Genomic DNA, 21,886 nt, shown 5'->3' with positions numbered 1-21,886 from the left:
CTATCTGGTTTTCATCTGTAGATAATAATCAAAACAAATCTTAGAGAAGTCACTCATTGTGTACTTAAAAACTAAATAAATGCATGTTGAAATATATGACAAAATCCTTCAAATATCAATGCAGAAACTAAAAATTAAGCTTAAGCAGCTGATATTAACATTTTACTGATAAACCTAATACAGGCTGTGTTGTCCAGAGAGGGTTTGACATTGATGCTAGGAGGAACACCTTAATCTGAAGAGGCACACACATCTGTATCCAGTTAATTTCAGCATGTTTACAACAAATTCATGCTCTGGAAATATTCCAAACCATTGTTTCACTCTCTTATTTGCCATCTGCTACATATCTGAGCTGCGATCAAAGATGAATTAACCACAATATTTATTGCACAATATTGAGAGCACATTGCAGCAGTTACAGGCTGAGATGCATTCAAAAGCAGCATGCTAAATGCACAGAAAAATAAGCAATCACCAAATTAAATACATAAAGAACAAGAATCAGAATCTACATTTTGGCTTCTTTGACTGCAGAGAGTTCATCAACAGTGACAAGATACATTTTGATTGGTTAATTTAAGTTAACAAGATCAGTTAAGCAATATATCAGTCAATGAAGAGCGACATTTAAACTTGGTCCTTAGTTGTTTGCAGCCATCCTTGATTTAAGACGGTTGATTTTTAGAGGGAGGAGGCCAACCATCTCCGTACTCAGCTCCAGCTCCGTCTCCACAGCAGCGGCTGCTTCAGGATGCGCCTCGCAATACTGCACTACGTACCTAGACAGCGGTTTTAGCATTAGGAAAAACTACAACCGACGTGGGAGATCAATTGCTGCATATAAAAATGTATGTGATCTTACTTGTAGTTTTCCAGAGCTCTGTTGAGGTTTTCCAGTTGAACTGGGGGTGAGGAGCTGATCAGTTTGCTGTGAAGTCGGGCCACTCTGAATCGGGCCACCAGAGCTGGTCTGAGCACCTCCTCCTCCAGGTGTTCGGGTTGCTTCCCTTCTGGTGAGCACAGAGAATCTAGGAACATTTGGAAGTACCTGGACAGGAGAGGATTATAAATCATTTAGGAATAGGTCAAAGTCACAGAGACACTACGTAAATGGACACTTACTTAGCAGAGGCAGAGCAGAGATGGTTGAATTTCTTAATGGTGTGACTATCTAGGGAATGGTTATCTGCTTGTCTGTTGGCCAGAGTCAGCTTTAAGTCCATCATTTCATTGTAGGTCTCAGCCAGCTCAAACATCAGCTGTCTGCGGATCAGCAGATAGTATCGGGAGTTCAAGTCTACAGAAAAATACACCAATGGAACATCAATAAAGAGACCAAACTCTTCAAAGGCAGAACAAAAGATTAAACTGTGGGTCACGAGATTGGTACCGTTGCAGATCGGCTCCAACATGTCAACCCTTCGCTTGTGCATTTTGCAGCGACGCTCCAGATCTTCCTCAAAGAAGGCCAGGGCCCTGAACAGAGAGCTGTGGTCCTGCAGAATCTCTATGTGGTCCGTCACATATCCATCCATTTGAAAGTATTCCTTAGCCTTGGAATCACAGATAGGATGGACACACTAAATCTATTAGACACACATTTCATATGGCCTTACGTCATTTTACATGCAAAGCTTCAATGAGGTAACATAATGTAAAATGCATGGCTATAATGAGACCCAAACTAGATGCATATTTGACAAAAAAGGAAATGATCCAACTCTATAAAACTTTATGTTGTATTTTCAAAACGTCCCTTGTTTACATGTATATGTTTTAAGTATATTGGTTGGATGGTAAAAGAGGATATTAACAAGCTGATGTCTGCAGGGTTTGTCCTTAACAAATATGAGTACTATGAAGGCCTGTCCCCTAAAGTTGCTGTTCATGCACCATACCTGCATCACATAGTTCTGTCCCACCAAAAACACAGCTCTGGCCTCAGTGAAGCCCAAAGGCAACAAACACATCACCTGTAAACAGGAACATAAAGTAACTTTGATGTCGTCTACTACAATGAGATGAGGACTTCGGTGCAAAATGGCGCCCTCTAAAGAGAAGGTCATCTAATTTTCATCCACAGATTGTCCCTCCCCCCTACCCAGCATGCTCATGTTATTGATAAAATTTCTTACAAAAACATTAAACATGCAGAATCTTGTGAAAGTTAAAACAAAGATTAAATCTAATCCTTACTGAGAAACTTTTGGCAGAACATGACCTGATGCGAAAGAGTAACTTAACAACTTGTAAATATTACATATTAGGTTTATCTCATGCTATTCATTGAATATTTTAAAACCTATTTAAAAACCTATTTTAAAAAAAATGTATAAACTTCTATTTCTAAATATTAGTGTAGAGCTTCTAAAAAAACTGTTCAAAAAATAATATACAGGTCCTTCTCAAAATATTAGCATATTGTGATAAAGTTCATTATTTTCCATAATGTCATGATGAAAATTTAACATTCATATATTTTAGATTCATTGCACACTAACTGAAATATTTCAGGTCTTTTATTGTCTTAATACGGATGATTTTGGCATACAGCTCATGAAAACCCAAAATTCCTATCTCACAAAATTAGCATATTTCATCCAACCAATAAAAGAAAAGGGTTTTTAATACAAAAAACGTCAATCTTCAAATAATCATGTACAGTTATGCACTCAATACTTGGTCGGGAATTCTTTGGCAGAAATGACTGCTTCAATGCGGCGTGGCATGGAGGCAATCAGCCTGTGGCACTGCTGAGGTCTTATGGAGGCCCAGGATGCTTCGATAGCGGCCTTTAGCTCATCCAGAGTGTTGGGTCTTGAGTCTCTCAACGTTCTCTTCACAATATCCCACAGATTCTCTATGGGGTTCAGGTCAGGAGAGTTGGCAGGCCAATTGAGCACAGTGATACCATGGTCAGTAAACCATTTACCAGTGGTTTTGGCACTGTGAGCAGGTGCCAGGTCGTGCTGAAAAATGAAATCTTCATCTCCATAAAGCTTTTCAGCAGATGAAAGCATGAAGTGCTCCAAAATCTCCTGATAGCTAGCTGCATTGACCCTGCCCTTGATAAAACACAGTGGACCAACACCAGCAGCTGACACGGCACCCCAGACCATCACTGACTGTGGGTACTTGACACTGGACTTCTGGCATTTTGACATTTCCTTCTCCCCAGTCTTCCTCCAGACTCTGGCACCTTGATTTCCGAATGACATGCAGAATTTGCTTTCATCTGAAAAAAGTACTTTGGACCACTGAGCAACAGTCCAGTGCTGCTTCTCTGTAGCCCAGGTCAGGCGCTTCTGCTGCTGTTTCTGGTTCAAAAGTGGCTTGACCTGGGGAATGCGGCACCTGTAGCCCATTTCCTGCACACGCCTGTGCACGGTGGCTCTGGATGTTTCTACTCCAGACTGTACATGATTATTTGAAGGTTGACGTTTTTTGTATTAAAAACACTTTTCTTTTATTGGTCGGATGAAATATGCTAATTTTGTGAGATAGGAATTTTGGGTTTTCATGAGCTGTATGCCAAAATCATCCGTATTAAGACAATAAAAGACCTGAAATATTTCAGTTAGTGTGCAATGAATCTAAAATATATGAATGTTAAATTTTCATCATTACATTATGGAAAATAATTAACTTTATCACAATATGCTAATTTTTTGAGAAGGACCTGTATAATAACCATATGTTGAATGTAAAATGAAATGCTGGAATATAAGGAATGTTGCTCTGAGCAGCTCACAATCTACACTTCAGAGTCAGGGTTGTTGACATGGATGTATACGCAACAGAAAATGATCATACTTATGGAAATCTATTGTACAACATCAGGAGTTCAAACAAAGGGATGATTAAAAGCATCAGATACATACAAACCTTTTCTTCCACACTCGCAATAGAATCAAAGGTATCCTCAGATCCAAACAGCAAAGCGCTCTTCCTGCCCTTTTCTTCCTCCTCCTCCTCCTGGCGTCTTGCTCTCTTCAACTCATCTTGACGATCAGTATCCAACTCACCGATGTTATCCTGAAAATACGATCAAAAGAGTTTTTTTTAAGATTCAGTTCATGTTTATAGCGCATAAACCACAACACATCAAGTCAACTTTAAGAGACGATGTAAAGAGACAATCCAACGATGTTTTTGGAGATTCACATGCTCTGGATGCATCTACAGCTGGTTTCTGAAGGTGTGTACTCGCACAACTGTGCAGTACCTCCAGCAGCTTCTTGGCATCCTGCAGGAGATTGAGGCAGTATTTGATCCAACATCTGGCGATGTCTGCTCTCTTCTGCTGGAGCTGCTCCCTGCGCTCACTCTCTGACTCACCTGTGGAGAGACAGAAACAGGAAGAGATGTAAAGATGTCCCTCGGTGGAGGAAAGGAATGATAAACAGGCGGGGATAAAGTGGGCAGAAAACTGTGTAAATTCAAGGTTCGGTCAAAACACAGTTTTAACTAAAACTGCTTCAGTTCTTTTTATTTGGTTCAAATTACTGAAGTATAAAAACATTTTTATATATGCTGAATTAATTCTGAGCAATAATCTCAGTTTCTTACTTAGACTTAGGCTACAACACAAAAATAATTGTGCTGCATGTTAAGCGTACCATTTGCCTATCAGTGAAGTGTTTTCATGAGGAGATATTTACTTTCTCGGGCGGCAGCTTCAGAGGGAACCTCTCCAGCCAAACCCGATATAACAGTAGCTGCTGCAAGGCAATGTCTGCCTTCCATGTATTGGCCCTGAAAAATAACACAAGCACATTTAGGAGAAAAAAACACGGTTACAGAAACATTCTCAAAACAAATCTGATCCGCTTTAAGCCCCCCACAAAGAAAAACAACAAGTTAAAACAAATTCACGCAGACCATTTGGGCTGATTACATTTCAGATTAAAGTCATGCATGCCCCACCTTTGTGATATAATACTGAGACAGTGTAGCAGCATTCAGGGCCCACTCCATTGGACTGAACTGGTTTAACTGTAATTGTCTCTGCAGTGTGCTGTGGCAGTAGGTGGCAGCACGCTCATTTTCACCTGACACATAAAACAGATTGGTTGACATCAAACAAGGCATGACCTGAATACTCAGCTTTATTATTGTTACAAAATTACATTCAGTTTCAATTTACAGGCATTTTATCTACATATTTCATCGACACTAATCAATAACTACAAAATCTGCCTCAGTAGAAAACTTACCAAGGTTTCTATAAACTTGAGCAAGGTAGTACATGGTATGGGTGTAAGCCAACTCAAACCTGGCAACAGGGAAGATGCAATAAGAGACACAATGACAAAGCAAAAATCTACATTCACATGCACAAAGCAATGCAGGAGTAGTAATACTCCTTCACTTTTCTTCACTTTGTTTCGCATCACAACCGCAAACTCCAACGTTTTGTTTCAGGATTTTATGAGGCAGGCCAGCAGCAACATTGGTGAACATTAGTGAACAAACAGCATCACACAGACCAAGGAACACAGAAGACGTTTAAAGAGAAGTTAAAAGTCAGTCAGTCATTTTCTACCACTTATTCCATAGTGGGTCACGGGGGAGCTGGTGCCTATCTCCAGCAGTCTATGGGCGAGAGGCAGGGTACACCCTGGACACGTCGCCAGTCCATCGCAGGGCAACACACAATCAACCATGCACAAACTCATTCACACACCTAAGGGCAATTTAGAGTGACCAATTAACCTAACAGGCATGTCTTTGGACTGTGGGAGGAAGCCGGAGTACCCGGTGAGAACCCACGCATGCATGGGGAGAACATGCAAACTCCATGCAGAAAGACCCCCGGTTGGGAATTGAACCCAGGACCTTCTTGCTGCAAAGCAACAGTGCTACCAACTGCGCCACCGTGCAGCCCAGAAGTTAAAAGTAGAGTTAGGTTATAAAACAATATCTCAAACTTTGAACATCTCATGGACAAGGCCAGGAAAGGAGAGCGTTAATCAGGAAGCAACTCAGAGGCCCATGGTTACTCTGGAGGAGCTGCAAGAGATCCACAGCTCAGGTTGGAGAAACAGTTAACAGGACATTATTAGTTGTGCACTCCACAACTGTAGGCTTTATGGAAGAGTGGCAAGAAAAAAATACGTGAAAAGAAGGATGTAAGAAGTCCTGTTTGCAGTTTGTCACAAGTCATGTAGGGGGGACAGGAAACGTGTGAAGAGAAGAAGCAGTTCTGCTCAGAACACAAAAAATGAACTATTTTTGTGGAAAATGCTACATGCAGAGGTGGGTGAGTAGCCAATATTTGTACTCAGGTAAGAGTAGCATTACTTCAATATATGTTTTACTCAAGTAGAACGTAATCATCCCAAAAAATTATTTGAGAGTAAAAAAGTGGTATAAAGGCTACTTAAGTACTAAGTACCACTGAACACACCATCCACTGTGAAACATGGCTGTGGCGGCATCATGCTGTGGGATTCTTATCTTCAGTAGAGACATGGAAGCAAAGTAGATTTAGAAAACGAGCCTAAACATCGTTAGAGCTACTATGGACTGGTTTAGATCAGAGCATATTGATTTGTTAGAATGTCCCAGTCAAAGGATGACTCAGGATAGATCAGTCTTACTGCAGATTAAAGTAATCATCCCTATTTGAGCATTTTTGGGCTTTAACATGATACAAACTGAGTTAAGCACCTGGGCTGGGGTAATAATGAACCACTGCATTTGCATTGAATGAAAAGTAGACATAGGTTTCATTTTGCTTTGATGCATTGAAAACACAGAATAGTTTATTCTAGTTGAAGGCCTCAGAGAAATCAGAATTGTTGTGTGAATTTTCAATAAAACTTTATTTTAGGGTAGCAAACATTATGTCAAAATTTCTCTTTTCAAATTTTAGAAATTGGAAATATTAAAATAATGTTATTCTTCTTCCTTGAATATTAGTACTAATGATGCTGCAGCTTAAATGTGAAACAAAAAAATATTTGAAGCTCTATATGAACTTCCTCCTCCATACCTAACACTGTATAGCTATGAGAGTAGAAGTTTTTCTGCAACCGTACATCAAGCCTTCTCTCCAGAAGCGAGCTGTCTGCCATTAGCAGGATTCAGTCATTCTACACCAACCGCAGTGAGGTTATTGGACCAGCGAAGCAGGAGACATCGAAGGTCCAAACACGAACAGGGGCTGTTCCAAGGTGCTGCTGGCGACTCCAACAATGGTCTTTAACTGTAGACGGGTTCCTAATCCACCAAGCAAGCACGAGAGACATCAGCCCAAGCCAATGGGATACAGCATTAGAGCTGCTCCAACGATCACAGGATAAAAGGAAAGGAGATCATGCAATGAAGGACAGTGGCCCACCACCCAATCAAAAGAACTGTAAGTTTATCACTGAAGAGTGAATGAAGAGGACGGGTGAAGAACACTGACTCTTACCAGTGCATAATAATCCCTTGGGCAGAGCAACGCTTGTTTTAGAAGATCCAGGACAAAAGATGATGCCTCATATCCACATTTCTCATTATGTTATCATCTCATTGTGGTATTATTGTTTTTATTTATTTTTTTGTGGCCATCCTTCTACCATGTGGTGGCTAATGGACGTAAGAGTCGTGTTTTATAAACTATGTTTGTAGGTTTCATCTGGTAGGGTTTTTGCTCACACAAAGGATGACGACTATAATTTTCTTTTACTATTCAATCTCATTATATATATATGTACACACACAGTACAGACCAAAAGTTTGAACACACCTTCTCATTCAAAGAGTTGTATTTGTTTTTATGACTATAAATATTGTAGCTTCACACTGAAGGCATCAAAACTATGAATTAAAACATGTGGAATTATATACTGAACAAAAAAGTGTGAAACAACTGAAAATATGTTTTATATTCTAGGTTCTTCAAAGTAGCCACCTTTTACTTTGATTACTGCTCCACACACTCTTGGCATTCTGTTGATGAGCTTCAAGAGGTAGTCACCTGAAATGGTTTTCGAACAGTCTTGAAGAAGGTCCCAGAGATGCTTAGCACTTGTTGGCCCTTTTGCCTTCACTCTGCGGTCCAGCTCACCAAAACCATCTCGATTGGGTTCAGATCCGGTGACTGTGGATGCCAGGTCATCTGGCGCAGCACCCCATCACTCTCCTTCTTGGTCAAATAGCCCTTACACAGCCTGGAGGTGTGTTTGGATCATTATCCTGTTGAAAAATAAATGATGGTCCAACTAAACGCAAACCAGATGGAATAGCATGCCGCTGCAAGATGTTGTGGTAGCCATGCTGGTTCAGTATGCCTTCAATTTTGAATAAATCCCCAACAGTGTCACCAGCAAAGCACCCCCACACCATCACACCTCCTCCTCCATGCTTCACGGTGGGAACCAGGCATGCAGAGTCCATCCGTTCACCTCTTCTGCACCGCACAAAGACACGGTGGTTGGAACCAAAGATCTCAAACTTGGATTCATCAGACCAAAGCACAGATTTCCACTGGTCTAATGTCCATTCCTTGTGTTCTTTAGTCCAAACAAGTCTCTTCTGCTTGTTACCTGTCCTCAGCAGTGGTTTCCTAGCAGCTATTTTACCATGAAGGCCTGATTCACACAGTCTCCTCTTAACAGTTGTTCTAGAGATGTGTCTGCTGCTAGAACTCTGTGTGGCATTGACCTGTTCTCTAATCTGAGCTGCTGTTAACCTGCAATTTCTGAGGCTGGTGACTCGGATGAACTTATTGTCCACAGCAGAGGTGACTCTTGGTCTTCCTTTCCTGGGGCGGTCCTCATGTGAGCCAGTTTCTTTGTAGCGCTTGATGGTTTTTGCGACTGCACTTGGGGACACTTTCAAAGTTTTCCCAATTGTTCGGACTGACTGATCTTCATTTCTTAAAGTAATGATTGCCACTCGTTTTTCTTTAGTTAGCTGCTTTTTTCTTGCCATAATACAAATTATAACAGTCTATTCAGTAGGACTATCAGCTGTGTACTGTATCCACCTCCTGCACAACACAACTGATGTTACCAACCCCATTTACAAGGCTTGAAATCCCACTTATTAAACCTGACAGGGCACACCTGTGAAGTGAAAACCATTTCAGGTGACTACCTCTTGAAGCTCATCAACAGAATGCCAAGAGTGTGCGGAGCAGTAATCAAAGCAAAAGGTGAAGAACCTAGAATATAAGTAAGTAAGTAAAATTTTATTTATATAGCACCTCTCAAGACACAGATCACAAAGTGCTTCACAACACTAATACAAAGTACAATTGGAATAATATATTTATAAATGTAAAATAGAAGATAAGATAAAATCAAAAATAAACTAACCAAACGCAAGCCTAAAAAGATGAGTTTTTAGCTGTTTTTTAAAAGACACCACCGAATCCGCAGTCCTTATGCACAAGGGGATAGAGTTCCAGAGTCGGGGAGCTACTGTTGCAAAAGCTCTATCACCCTTAGTTTTCAGCCTTGCGTGATGTACTGCCAGTAGGACTTTATCGCATGACCTCAGAGACCTGGGGGGATTGTACGGATATAAGAGTTCACTGATATAAGTTGGGGCTTGACCATGAAGACCTCTATAAGTCAGGACCAGAATCTTAAACAGAGCTCTGAATTTAATGGGGAGCCAGTGCAGCTGGATGAGTAACGGTGTGGAGTGACATATTTTCAGTTGTTTCACACTTTTTTGTTCAGTATATAATTCCACATGTGTTAATTCATAGTTTTGATGCCTTCAGTGTGAAGCTACAATATTCATAGTCATGAAAATAAAGAAAACTCTTTGAATGAGAAGGTGTGTCCACACTTTTGGTCTGTACTGTATATGTTTTAATTGTCACTCACTTACTTGGGTTTTAATCAGTGTCGATCACACACGAAACATGTTTCATGTATGATCGAGAAGGTGAAATGTTGATGAAAACTTTGCTGCTTTTTGATAAGAGCCCTTGTCATAACAAGATACTCTGCATGACATGTAGTAATCACCCCTCTCCCTGTCACTTCATCTATGGCCTAATGTATAATCAGGGCCCAGAGCAATGGATCAACAAAAGGCTCAATTTGTCCCAGAGAGGGTTCCAGGGACGAAGAGTCCCAGATAACCATGCCACTGTGTTAGGGCTTCAGTTCCAACAATTATTGTGTCTTGAACCAGTTACAAAGGGATGTTTGCTGTTTGTCCAGGTAGAGCAGTTTTGACAGGGTGCTGGAATACATGTCTGACTGCACAACAGTTTAGACCTAAATTCAACAGAGAACCTGTGGCAAGACTTGAAATCTGATTTCCATTCAGTCTGAGAGTTTGAGCTATTTTCCAGAGATGAAATGCCAAAGATTCTGTATTTTGGATGTTTAAAGTTGAGATGCAGACTTGCAGATGTCACTGCAGCAAAGCTGTCCCAACATAAGTATCGACTCATTGGGGCTGAATACAAATGCACGCCTCACTTATATGATTTCAATTTGTAAAAACGTTTTGAAAATCATGCATCCTTAACCTTCATTTTCTTAATTATATGCTTCTTTGTGTTTGCATACCACTTAAATTCCCAACAAAATGAGGTTTGTGGTTGTAATCTGACAACACACGAGAAACAGTTCAAGCTGTATTAATCCTTTTCAGGGGGCACTGTAAGGGCAGGCAGTGCACCTGGATGCAAGATGCTACCTCTTAGTTCTTTCCTGATGTGTCAGCAGGTTCTCCTCCGTACTGAAGTACTCCGTCATGTCAGTTGGAGGCCTCCCATCCTGGATGAAGAAAACAACAACAATCATAGGTGTTCATGAGAATTATAACTTTAATGGGACATTGCTCTTCAGACCAGCCTCACCTCCTTCATGTAGCGTTGGTAGATGGACTCCGCTGTTTCCAGGAAGCCATGAGCTGTCTCTGTCTCATCACGGCCGGCCCAAAGGATGCCCAGCTGGTTCTGAGAGCACAGAGAACCAATACATCAGCACCAGCTCATAAAATCCACACAGCATGCAGCAGTCTTCCCCAAATCTAGTATATTATATTTATTATGGAGAAACATTTATGAAAAAATAAAGGGAGACATTATTTTTACCCTGACATGGATGAACAGGGATACATTCTCCGAGGACACCCTGCATCTGTCCAGCATTTTCAAGCAGTTCATCAGATGCTCCTGCCCGGCTGGCAGCTCCTCCGTGTCCACATGATTAACCCCCAGGTAGTACTCCACAGCCCCGAGCTTGGCTGCCCGCATCCCGGCTGGAGAGTCACCGCTGAGTCCCTGGCTGAACGCATCCTCCCTCTGGCCGTCCACTGGCTGGTCTGTGGGCCGTTGCTCGCAGTTGTCTCCGCCGGTGTCTTCCTCTCCGTCCCCGGCCTCGAAGCTCTTTAGCGAGCAGTAGATTTCTCTTAGACACTCCCTGGCTTTGTATTTGGAACGGAACGGGTCGTTTTCGGGGTCATTTCGCGACTCTGTTTCAGTAAGAAGTTGGGCGTTGGTGAATTTTTCGCAAATGGATCTCCACTCAACGCTGTTAATGGAGGCCATGTTTGTTTTCTAAGGCCGTATGACACAGATTTTTTGTCTCCATCTACTGGAGTAATAGAGTCATTCTTCTTCTTTCGGTTTTATAGCAAGGTGCATACCGCCACCTACTATATCGGAGTATGAAGCATGAACTATGTTCAATGGCATTACGTTATATCATAAAGAAACAAAATCCTGTAATGTCTCCCTATATTTTTCAGATATTGTATAGCAGCTTTCTGTGTTTCCTTTACCTTTTCATCATACTGTTCCTAATAAACCTTCATGGTTCCAGTTCCTTCCTGCCTGACTTATCTTTTGATTTACTCTAGTCCTCTCATCCTTATACTTCCTACAATGTAATGATATATGTTCTGCACTTTCTGTGACTTTACATTCCAGATATTAATCTGTTTGACTTTTACCTAATACAAACAATGTTTTATTTAATCTTAACCTGGTTAAAACACTCTCCTCTTCTCTTCTTTCTAGTCACACCCTTGGCATTAATAGATTTCTGTACACTATAATATTTCCTTGCACTTTAATCAATGCCCCATCTGTCCTGCCATTTCTTCATCATTTATTTTTTAATCTTTGCCTTTGGTATATTTTTAATATTATTCATCCTGGTTGATCTTTTAGCAATTTTTTCTGCTCCCTCATTCCCTTTTATACCTTCACAGGTAAGTACCCAACAAAATCTCATATCTAGGTGAAGCATTAGTAGCCTATATAAACTTTGATGAATTTCTAGCATTAGATCTTCTCTGTTAGATTTCATAGTCTGAATACTGTAAAGGGCTGCTACAGAATCAACACAACATACCACTTTATCCGGTCTTACTTCTTTAACCCATTGCAATCCTTCAATAATAACCATAATCTGTGTTGTATACAATGATGCCTGATCAGGCAATCGTTTCCCAATACTTACATTAATTGTTGGTATGTATATTCATGTTCTTATCTTATCTTCTTCATCATTGGACCCATCGGTATAAATGTCTACACCTGTAATATTTGTTTATTATATATTGATTTGCCAGATGTCCTTTGCAACTCTCAGGCCGCTCTTTCTTTAGTTTCATCATATTTAAATCTCAGTTTTTGAAAACAACCAGATGGCGATGTTACTTATAGGTGTAGGGGAGTTAAAGCATTTATTCTCTATTCTATATTCTCATAATTTAGCCTTTATTACCCATCCAAAACCATTACCTTTAAAAGAACTATATTCCCAGCACTCCTGAATACCACTCCTTGCAGGGTTTTCAAACCACGTTAACGGCACCAGTATGTAAGCATGAGCTTATCTCTTCTCAGATCTGAAGGCATTTCTCCCAACTCAACCTGTATTGCCTTAGTGGGATAGATTTTATTGTACTGGCACAAATCCTCAATGCTTTATTGGTAAATGTTTCCAATTTCAGTAAATGTGTTTTAGCTGCTGCTCTATATACAAAGCACCCATAATCTATTGTTGATCTCATTATAGCTTTATAAATATATATCAATGATTGTTTATTCGCTCCCCAGTCTTTCTCTACTATTATTCTCATCGGATTTATGATTTTGTTGCATTTTGATTCCACCTTTTCGATATGTATTTTCCATGTTCCTTTTTGGTCTAACCACATTCCCAGATATTTAAAATGATCTACTGTTTCCATATTGTGGCAATATAGTTTCAAGGTTTGTTTGTCTATTCCTTTCTTCTTGGTGCATATCATATGGCAAGATTTACTTGGACAGAGCTTAAAGTCCCAATTACATAACCAGTGTTGGATCTTACTTTTTGCTTCCTTAATTTTATTTCTTACTCTTATGGGATTATGTGCTCTTATCCAAATGCCCCCATCTTCTGCATACAAAGCTGACCCAATCCCCAGGTTGAGATTCATAAAGTTATAATTTATCAACATTAAATAACACTGAAGTAATAACAGTCTCTTGTGGAATTCCATTATTAATTTCATATTCCTTAGATACTTCTGATCCCACTTTAACTCAAATTTTTCTTTCTGACAGGAAATCTAATACCCAGTTATAAAACATGCCTGTAATTCCCATAATGTTCAATTTTATTAGTAACCCTTCCCTCCACATTGAGTCATAATCCGTTTCAATATCAAAGAACACAATTCTCATTAATTCTTTCATTTTTAATGTTTTCTCTGGCTCATTGCTTACTTTCACAACAGCATCTACGGTAGAATGCCCTTTTCTGAACCCACTTTGGTACGGTGCAAATAATCCTTTTTCCTCTAGGGTGTAATTAAGTCTTGTGGCTAATATCTTCTCCATCCACTTGCATAGATGGGACGTTAGGGCAATAGGTCTATGATTACCAGCATCTTTCCTAGATTTATTAAATTGCAGTATTAACGCACTCTTCCAGCTTTTTGACATTTTACCTTCTTTCCATATCTTGTTAAATAACTGTAATACTATCTCTAGCACAATTTCAGGTAAATTCTGGAACATGACGTAACTCAGCTGATCTTCTGGGGCAGTATTTCTAATACTATTTAACACTATTACTAATTAATTTAGGGGCTGCACGGTGGTGCAGTTGGTAGCACTGTTGCCTTGCAGCAAGAAGGTCCTGGGTTCAATTCCCAGCCAGGGATCTTTCTGCATGGAGTTTCCATGTTCTCCCTGTGCATGTGTGGGTTCTCACTGGGTACTCTGGCTTCACTCTAAATTGCCCTTAGGTGTATGAAAGTGTGTGCATGGTTGTTTCTGTGTTGCCCTGCGATGGACTGGCGACCTGTCCAGGGTGTACCCTGCCTCTCGCCCATAGATTGCTGGAGATAGGCACCAGCTCTCCCGTGACCCACTGTGGAATAAGCGGTAGAAAATGACTGACTGACTAATTCATATTGATTTCTGCATCCATGGCACTTTTCCTCACTTTCTTTTGGCTGCCATTCCTGATATATGCACTTTAATCTTTCTTCAACCAAGGTCCCTCATTTTCAAAATCATTTCCTGCTGCTTCTTACTTATAGCTGAGATTAAAATTATTTTGTTATCCAAACATTTAGCATATTTAATCATCCCTATTTCCTTCTCAATTGCTTTGGTCACCTGGACTAAATAAATTGACCTCTCTCATTATTTAAAGTAATTTTGGTTTTCCACTCTTACTGTTTGCCATCATCAGGCCTAACACTCCCACCAGGGTTTAGCTTTTATCTTCTTGATAGTTTAGCTTGGAGTACTCTCTTCTTCAATACTTGCTTCCGACCATGCATTTTTCCATGCCCTTAAGTTTGGCTAATTTCCATATGTGAGATTCCTCTATCACCATCACCATCAGAACTATGGTCCATTGCTACAGTCACGGTAGTTTGGTTACAATCCACTCCGCTAATTGCTTCTCGTGTGCACACATCAGTACTTCCAATTTCCGCTACCACCACCGCTCTGATGCCCTCTTCATGCTCAGTTTGAACCTCAACATCGTAATCTAGTCATGACTGCCAAATAACATTTTAAAACTTTTTTCAGTTCACCTTCAGACAAAATTTTGAGATATATCCTTTTATTAGGATTCAAATCCTGCTCATTCACATCCAAGTGAAAAATTAAACACAAAAAATAAACAAATATGGCAGATTTTAGATTTGTAGAAGATTTGATTTGTGTTCGCAAACACTTTACAGGAAATAAATCAGCACAAAATGTCATTGTTCATGTTGAAACATTATTCATTTTGCCAAGTTTGAAAAATTTACAAGTATAGCTTGAAAAAAATAAATTCTGAATATCTTTTAAAAGTAAATTTATTTTACTAATTCAATTTAAAAAAGTGAAACTTAACATATTTTTATGACATAGTTATATTTTTCAAGTAAATTTTGATTACAGCTTATTAAATCTTTAAATCAGTTTTAAGAAAAAATAGATAATGCAAAGGACCGAAAATGGATTAAAAAAGGACTAAAAATGTTTGTTTACACAGAAATGGTAAATTGCATCAATGTTTTGGCCTACACACTAATGGGAGAAGACAGCCAACTTGATAGTTGTCCAGCAGGCAGTCATTGATACCCTCCACAAGGAGGGTAAGCCACAAAGACCAAGAAGTGTGAAAGAAGCTGGATGCTTAGAGTTCTGTGTCCATACATATTAATGAGAAGTCGAGTAGAAGGAAAAAGTCCATTAGAAAGGGCCACACAACCAGCAGGTTGTATCCAAGACATACGCTACAACTATCACATTCTTCGAGTTATGCCACTTCTGAATAAGAGACATCAGAGGCGTCTTACCTGGACTAATGAGGAACAGGTATGGGCTGTTGCTCGGTGTTTCCAGGTGAAAGTACATTTTGGATTTCATTATTATATTAAGATCCCAGAGTCTAAAGGAAGTGTGGAGAGGCACAGACTCCAAGCTGCTTGATGTCCACTGTAAAGTTTCAAGCCAGTGATTATTTGGGGAGCCATGTGAACTGCTGGTGTTGTCCACAATGTAGATGAAAGACACCAGATCCAACAATGTAGATGAGCTGAAAGCAGCTTTTAACACAACCCTGGCTTCCTTAACACCTCAGCAGAGCTAATGGCTGATAACATCTATGCCACACTGCGTAGATGCAGGAGGACCTCTAACCAAATATTGAGAATGTATACTGCACAGAAAATGGACACACTTTAAGGAAGGCCAACAGTTCTGTATTAAAATATGCATAAATCTTCACAGTATGTGGTATACTGTATGTATTGAAATGCATAAGAATGACCAATGACAATTACTCTACAAAATTGGCCGTTATGCATCATTAAAAGAAGAAAACCCCTGAAAACATTGTTTTTCCAGTCCAGTTTATTTAAACAAGTCTAAAGAATCCAAACAATCACCAGGAAAAATTAGAGCAATCATACAAGGACATTAAATGTGACCTGGATGTGACTACATGTGTGGTCAGCACTTAACAGAAGCCCCTTAGTTGGATCAGTCTTACAGGATGATAATGTGAACAGTCTTAGCTTTTTAACAAAGCCTTATGTTTTCCATATTTACATCTGTTCATTCAAATATTTTCTAATTCTCACTTTTTCTCATAGTGAAATAAAATCATCCCAAACTGAAACCATAATCACAGATTAATTTTGTTTTCAGCTGAACACATTTCCATGCATTTAAAAAAAAGGTGGCAATATGGATGACAAAGTTTCTCCAGAATTACAATCATATCTCAAACTGACCTCCAATCAGTTAAAATGTCCATGTTTTAAAAGGATACAGTGTAACAATATTATTTTACTAATGGTGTATAATTAATTAATAATAAAAACTGAATGTGTGAGTCTATTTTAAAAGTTTGCAGCAGCTGTGTATAAAGCACCTGTCGCCAGTTTAATTAAATTAGATCATACTCCATGTAAAACCTTAAAATAATGAAATCACAGCAGTTGATCTTAATTACTGGAGAAAAACTTGTATTTTTTATTGTTTTGTGCATTAAAGTGAACATTGAAATGTGATCAATTATGGTACAATCCAGTTAAAACAAAAAACTGGCATAGGTGCAACAACTTCGCAGATCAGATAAGATGTTTAATGAAGGAGTTACGGAGTCCCAATTTAGTAGGTTGTTGAAGAAGCCTTCTGCAATATTGCACTGATTTCACCTCACCACTAAGATCCGATCTTCTTCTCCATGCTGAAATAAAACAAAAACACACCATACAATTGTATGGGTTAGAATGCAGTTTTTCTCATTAAATGTCATATTATTATATGCTCTAAGTGTGTTCTTGTCAATCGTATAATATCACTATTGCTTTTTGTCACATATTCCATGTGAAGTGATCCAAGGTTTGAGCTAGAGCTGCGCAACTGTAACCAGAATTATAATATGTGCAATATTGCAACTGCTTTGGTTCAATATCTGGTGTGCTATAATAATTTCGGGTGCCATGCATTGAAATGTGCTTCTCAATAATAAATGTTGCCAGTTCGACAGAGTTTCACTGTGTTTTCTGAACACACCTGACATAGATACTAATGCTACTGCTTTGGTAAAAAGTCTTAATGTTGAAAAGATTTATGAAAAATAACACAGAGAAACCATCATAGCCATTGCATAGCAAATAAGCAGGAAACGAAGACACCAAACTGCATAAAACAACATTGCAATATTGGATTTGAATAATATTTTGTTTCATTGCCTTGCATTTTATTAAACAAAATGAAATTTTCGGCAGTAAAAGAAATATTCGGAACATCGTGTACATATAGCTCACTTGTATTTGATGAGACGACTTCCCTGGATCAGTTGTGCCGATTCGTTGGTCAAATGGCAGGCAAAGAGGAGCCAGTTGCGAGGCTGAACCTTGTAAGCAAATCTCATGAAGAGCAGAGAGTAACAGCACAGAGCTGAAAGCAGAAAGGAAACATGCAAACATCAGTTTATTAACGTATCTTCCTCCTATAAACCTCTCACTGTCCCTAAACTCTCTCTCCTGCATCTTAATTAATCAGCAGCACAAAGTTTGGCCATAATAATTTGAGATTTAGTAACTGAACAGGGGAGGTTCTAGATCAGTTGATGCAAATCTGGGTTCTAATCCAGAAAAAAAAAAAAAACTTTTTTTAAAAACTAACTGGACGGTACAACTCTGGTCAAAGTGAAAGCCCTTAGTTTAGAGTCCGAAACAATTTCTCAATATAGCTATAACCTGAACCAGGATCAGATACAAGAAAACAACTGTGTGAACCAGGTGCTATCTGTCCATGTGTTTGTATTTCTTACCGAAGGTCATCCTGCCACTGATAATTTCAGGGCTCTTCTTCATATCTGAGATGGCAGCGATGGGAAGACCCCAGTTTGCAATAGGACCCCAGAAATGCTGCAAAAGTAACATTTTTCTTAGGCTGATTAACCAGGACAACAGAACTGTAAGCACTGGTATTTTCAATAGTCACCACAAACATATTTTTATTACAAATACTGAAAAACCTATTAATAAACATCTATAGAGCTGCAAATGTATGAACACCACTATATGTCAGGGTGGAAAACCTTAAAGTGAGATAACACTGTAGAAAGACACTGATGAGGAGAAACTCCGAAAGTATAACTAGACAGAAAGAGCAGGACTTACCGTGCTGTCATGTGTTTATGTTTTCATTTTTAGGTCCGACATGGAAGAAAGAAAAACAAACTTAAGGAAGACAGTAGACAAAAAATTTCAAGCAATTACTGTCAGATAAGAAAGGATTTTAGTTTCCGATGTGTGTGATATAAACCTAGCCATTCAAACTCTTGAGAAAGTGACACAAAGATGAACATTCTGTGATGAAAAAGCAAACAAAAGCAGCTTCTTGCATCACAATACCCTAGTTTGACCTTTACTCTGGATTTCAGGAATGACCCTGGTTTGTGGGAAGTATTTGCTTCCCACGGTAAAGCAACATATAGGCTTGAATTTCCTTACAATGTCTTGTTTTATACAGTAACTAAAGTAGTTCTTACGAAAAAGCGAGTCAAACAGGGGCTGGGGTTAACTTGAAAGCACAACCCACATAAGCATTGTTTTCAGGACACAAAACAGGACTTTCCAATGACAGCTTCACACTTACCCTCTAGATGTTTTGGAAAACATTTCTGAAACAACTCAGTATGGCTTAAAATCATAGTGTTTAGCAAACACTAGTATTTCCTACTATTAAAATAATGATACACATTTCAAAAATAACAATTATCCTAAACAAACAGCAGAGAACAAGCGCCCTTGAGTTTTCAATACAAATCCACATAGAAAGCAATACCAAACACGAACATATAAGAGGTAAATGTATCATTTACTGTCGTTAATGTGTAGATTGGGTTATTTAAGTACATTTCAACCAGCTGGCATTTCTCAGAGTTGCAGCTCAACAGTCAGCTAGCTTAATTAGCATCCTTGCTAACAGTGAATATTTCACTTTTTTATATACGAACCTCATCAAATAATCCCGGAACTCTTTACTCTTCAGGTGGTCGATGGCCTTGCGTGCAATTGTCCCAGCCATGGTTTAAAGTTAAAAGCTGTATTTGTTTTAAAGGAGACGTGGACTGTCCCTGACAGGACTGAAGGGCGACTGAAAGCTGGAGAGCTGAGCAACCAGAGGACGAAAGATAATATCCGGGGGTGTTGTGCCGAATAGAGTTGCCCTGTAAAAATGCCTGTACCTGCTGTCAAGTCAATATGGCGCTTCTACACCGCGTTTTACGGCTAACGGGTCATTACCTCGTGGTGCGTTCAAGTACACCTCATTCACTAGATAACTTGTATCGACGCAACTGTAAAACGAGTTTAATCTTTTTTTTTTAAATGCCAAGTCTATTGACCGTTTTAACTCTATGCTGCATTCAAGTCAAGACATGTACTAGATTATCTATTTTAAGACCGCTTAATTTGTCTGATAGTGATTACTATTTGTTTTTTTTAGCATCTGAATATTACAAAACTGACACAAGTGTTGGTCAGATTGTTCCTTTTTATAAAGTAGGTGGACCCACTATCAAGAATGTTATTACTAAAGTAATAATTAGGACCATGGTGACCTTTGCTGATTTTTAAATAAAATGTTTAATAATTTTTTAGGTTAATCAATAATAAATCCAGTATACGACAGGAAAACACATATCAACGGGAGGACCAAGCTCGACACAACACCGGCAAAGCGCATGCGCAAAAGTAGAAAAGCTGAGTTCTCTTCCGGTTCACGGCTTCGACTGCACGATGGCTGTGCGTGGTGAAAATGTGTCTCAGACTACCGAAAAGGCAGTCTATCAGCTTGAAGACAGCCACCAACAGAGCGACTCTGAAGGAGGAACTATTGATGGAGTCTCAGATGAAGGAGAAAACACAGACAACCACGATGGCGACGAAGCGGACAGGGAAGAGGATGAAGACGCCGTCGGTGGATGGGCCGACGCCATGGCAAAGATCCTGGGGAAGAAAACTACGCTGAACAAAAGCAGCATCCTGGTTAAAAACAAAAACGCAACGGAGAGAAAGGAGCAGCTGGAGAAAAAGCAACAGGTTGACAAGAAGAAAATGTGGGAAATGATGTTTCGAGAAAAACCTGACATCGTGCGGGATCGTGAGACTGAGAGAGCGCTGCAGAGGACCGCCACCAGAGGGGTGGTGCAGCTCTTCAACGCTGTGAGAAAACATCAGAAAAACACGGGTGAAGCGCTGAGAGAGGTGGGCGGCTCTGAGAGAAAGAAGGCAAAGATTATATCTTCTATCTCAAAGAAGGACTTCATCGGTGTTCTCAGGAGGACAGAAGAAGGAAACAGAGTCTCTGTCAAGACTGAGAATAATCTTCCTCCAGCTTCGGAGAAGAAGCCCGCGTGGAGTGTCCTGAGAGAGGATTTCATGATGGAAGCCAGCATGAAAGACTGGGACAAAAATAGTGACACAGAGGAGGCTGATCCCAACAAAGGAGTAAGGAAGGGTTCAAGTGATTTGGATTGAATCTTCCCGTACAGAAGGACTGAATACTGACGCTTCTGATGCCCTGAGACACAGTCTAATAAAGGGGGACACTGAACTGCAATATAATGCAAAACTAATCGTTAACATCTCAGTTTGGATGTTAATTTGCAACATTTTATTATTTCGTTGTCACCTTCTTTGTTTATGACCCAAAAGAATGTAAATATTCTAAAATCATCGTTTTCATTAAGCACCACTGCAAAATAGATTTGTAGCATTGGGTATTTCTATGTTGTGATGTTCTACAGGATGCTGCTGAAAACATGTCGGATAAAATCAAAGAAATGCAAACTTTGTATCCTCAGTCTATTCCCTGGTTAATAAATGACTCAAACTTCATTTAAAAACAGATTTATTCTTTTTTTTTATCCAGAAAGTGTAAAATATTGTTCATACATGCTGAAACGTATACAAACAACCTCTTTGTTTGATTAAATACCCCTTGGCAAATTATTTTTGACTATAGCAGGAGCGTCCAAAGTGTGGCCCTTGGAATAGCTTTTATTGTTGCCCCTGACCAAAGTTCAAGGAAGGTACAAATATGGCCTTCCAGCAAAAGGAGAAAATGCAGGCGGATGCTTTTCTTATATCATTTTTTTTTTTCAGGATGAGATTTCCAGCTACAAATTTGTATCTTCTTAATATAACAGTAGGTAGGGCCAAAGATATCCAGATACTTTTTACTCCAAAGGCCTGGGGCATGCCCATTCAGTAAACATGTTGAATACAGCATGGCTTTTAGAAAGAAGTCCTGGTTTGTCTTACTGGGATTAGTTTGAAAACATTTTCTAGAGCACAAAAAGAAAATATTTAACCCGAAAAGTTAGGAAACTACACATTTTATAAAAGCAAACATGTAAAAAGAAAAGAATTCACAAAATAATTTAGT

At 39.3% G+C, this 21,886-nt stretch overlaps 3 protein-coding genes across 3 annotated transcripts; 1 reads left to right on the top strand and 2 right to left on the bottom strand.

Moving 5' to 3' along the window:
* Positions 1 to 368: 368 nt before the first annotated feature.
* On the bottom strand, positions 369 to 11,572 carry LOC124866489 (kinesin family binding protein). The gene is made up of 13 exons (XM_047362289.1): positions 11,060 to 11,572; positions 10,823 to 10,921; positions 10,660 to 10,739; positions 5,220 to 5,278; positions 4,930 to 5,054; positions 4,665 to 4,758; positions 4,229 to 4,341; positions 3,889 to 4,038; positions 1,902 to 1,976; positions 1,394 to 1,556; positions 1,126 to 1,300; positions 866 to 1,051; positions 369 to 782 (listed from the first exon to the last, which is right to left on the bottom strand). Exons 1-13 carry the CDS (start codon positions 11,513 to 11,515, stop codon positions 644 to 646), a joined length of 1,914 nt encoding a protein of 637 aa, XP_047218245.1. The 5' UTR covers positions 11,516 to 11,572; the 3' UTR covers positions 369 to 643.
* Positions 11,573 to 16,309: 4,737 nt separating this feature from the next.
* mpc1 (mitochondrial pyruvate carrier 1) lies at positions 16,310 to 19,694 on the bottom strand. Its single transcript, XM_047363951.1, has 5 exons — positions 19,452 to 19,694; positions 18,613 to 18,616; positions 18,261 to 18,357; positions 17,752 to 17,884; positions 16,310 to 17,168 (listed from the first exon to the last, which is right to left on the bottom strand). The coding sequence occupies exons 1-5, from the start codon at positions 19,520 to 19,522 to the stop codon at positions 17,144 to 17,146; spliced, it is 330 nt and encodes a 109-aa protein (XP_047219907.1). The 5' UTR covers positions 19,523 to 19,694; the 3' UTR covers positions 16,310 to 17,143.
* Positions 19,695 to 20,180: 486 nt separating this feature from the next.
* Positions 20,181 to 21,336, top strand: rrp15 (ribosomal RNA processing 15 homolog). The gene has a single exon (XM_047363949.1). It carries the CDS (start codon positions 20,236 to 20,238, stop codon positions 20,974 to 20,976), a length of 741 nt encoding a protein of 246 aa, XP_047219905.1. The 5' UTR covers positions 20,181 to 20,235; the 3' UTR covers positions 20,977 to 21,336.
* The last annotated feature ends 550 nt before the right edge of the window (positions 21,337 to 21,886 follow it).

Source organism: Girardinichthys multiradiatus, chromosome 4 (genome assembly GCF_021462225.1).
Source record: "Girardinichthys multiradiatus isolate DD_20200921_A chromosome 4, DD_fGirMul_XY1, whole genome shotgun sequence".
NCBI lineage: Eukaryota > Metazoa > Chordata > Actinopteri > Cyprinodontiformes > Goodeidae > Girardinichthys > Girardinichthys multiradiatus.
The sequence above is the reverse complement of the archived record's forward strand: the minus strand, read 5'-3'. Positions and strand labels throughout refer to the sequence as shown.